This window comes from Mirounga angustirostris, unplaced genomic scaffold, assembly GCF_029215605.1.
Source record: "Mirounga angustirostris isolate CCGP_5_RB_7025 unplaced genomic scaffold, mMirAng1.0.hap1 SCAF_5, whole genome shotgun sequence".
Lineage (NCBI taxonomy): Eukaryota > Metazoa > Chordata > Mammalia > Carnivora > Phocidae > Mirounga > Mirounga angustirostris.
The window spans coordinates 90,667,360-90,668,859 of record NW_026991713.1 but is presented as its reverse complement, the minus strand read 5'-3'; the positions used below and the strand labels follow the sequence as shown (position 1 = coordinate 90,668,859).

At 39.5% G+C, this 1,500-nt stretch overlaps 1 protein-coding gene across 1 annotated transcript; it reads right to left on the bottom strand.

Moving 5' to 3' along the window:
• Positions 1-240: 240 nt before the first annotated feature.
• On the bottom strand, positions 241-1,109 carry LOC123840295 (RNA transcription, translation and transport factor protein-like). Its single transcript, XM_045869966.3, has one exon. It carries the CDS (start codon positions 1,095-1,097, stop codon positions 450-452), a length of 648 nt encoding a protein of 215 aa, XP_045725922.1. The 5' UTR covers positions 1,098-1,109; the 3' UTR covers positions 241-449.
• Between the last annotated feature and the right edge of the window lie 391 nt (positions 1,110-1,500).

Genomic DNA, 1,500 nt, shown 5'->3' with positions numbered 1-1,500 from the left:
ACATTTTGGAGGGGCGCCTGGATGGCTCAGATGGTTAAGCTTCTGCCTTCCACCCGCGTCATGATCCTAGGATCGAGTGTGGATCGAGCCCCACATTGGGAGCCTGCCCCTCCCTCTCCCTCTACCTGCTGCTTCCCCTGCTTGTACTCTCTCTCTCTCTCTCAAAAATAAATAAAATCTTTAAAAAAAAAAAAAGCCACTACATTTTTTTCCCACTTTCCTGGACTGTATTAAAGAAAAAGCAATGATGGTAAATCTTGAGAACATAGTCAATTTTCTAGGATTCTTCCCTTGAAAATGTGACATTTGATTTTCAAACACATGCCAGAGCGTACATGGTTCCCAATTGTACTAAGTAAGTGAGAAGCTGAAATCCTAAGATGTTCATCTTCCAACTTTCCCCAGTCTGTGGCCTGTCTTTGGATCAGCAATAATTGCCTGAACAGCTACTATGGCTTCATTAATTTTGTCTGTAGCTCTCTGAGCTCTTCTATATGCAGCAATCGCAGAATTTGAGCAGCTTCATTAAGAACTGCATCTCCTGTGTCAAAACCAAGAATATGTTTGTCTAAAGCAACAGGCAAGCCCTCTTTCGTTTGATTTGCTTTAGCAACTGCATCCTGGGTCAGGCGCTCCTGGACCAAAATTCGAATTGCCTTAAGCATTACCAGGTAATCGTCATGACGCTGAATCTGAAGGTCAGCCAAAGCCATTACACCAGCCTTAAAATCAGGATTATTTACATCCAAGTTGATCAATGGCTCTGCATTTTTAGCTGCATTTTCAGCATTTTTTGTATTATCAGGTACCAAGTCCTTGTATTTTTCAGCATTATCTCCATATTCAAGTCTAACAGCTAAACCAAGAAGCCAGTCAATTGCTTCTTGTTGATCTTGAATCTTGAAAGGACAGTTAACATCTTTGAGATACTTTTCAAAGAACTTGGGCCAGTCACTGCTGTGGATGTTTCTTAAATTACCTCTGTCTTCAGTCTTGTAGTGTCTGATTTTCTGGTCTTCAAGCCAAACAATAAAGTTTCTAAATGATGTTTCATCTTTGCAGTTGAAGCCAGTCGGGTTGTGGTAGTCGAGGGCCATCAGCTTGCATCGGAATATGGTCCCCACGTCTTGCTCTGGTCCCCCGGGGCTTCGGCCGGGAGAGGACAGGCCAAAAGCCACTACATTTTGGAATGTTCTGTCATGCATCGACAAATAACTGAAACAGGATTAAAAGGCTTAAAATAAAGAGATAAAAAATAAACATACAAGACAAACCCTAAAAGAAAGTTGTAACTATAGTAATAACAAAGTAGACAAAATGTAAACAGCATTATTAGAGATTAAGGCAAATTTCACAATGATAAAAGATTTAATTCTCTAGGAAGATAAAAATTTTAAATGTGTATAAACCTGATAACAAATTCTCAAAATATATAAAGCTAACAAAGTGATAAAACTCTAAGGAAGACTAGACAAATCCACGATCACATTGGGCAATTTT

What these genes read in the sequence shown, in the direction of transcription:
- LOC123840295 (XM_045869966.3), bottom strand. Translation starts at nt 1,097, where the DNA reads ATGGCCCTCGACTACCACAACCCGACTGGCTTCAACTGCAAAGATGAA.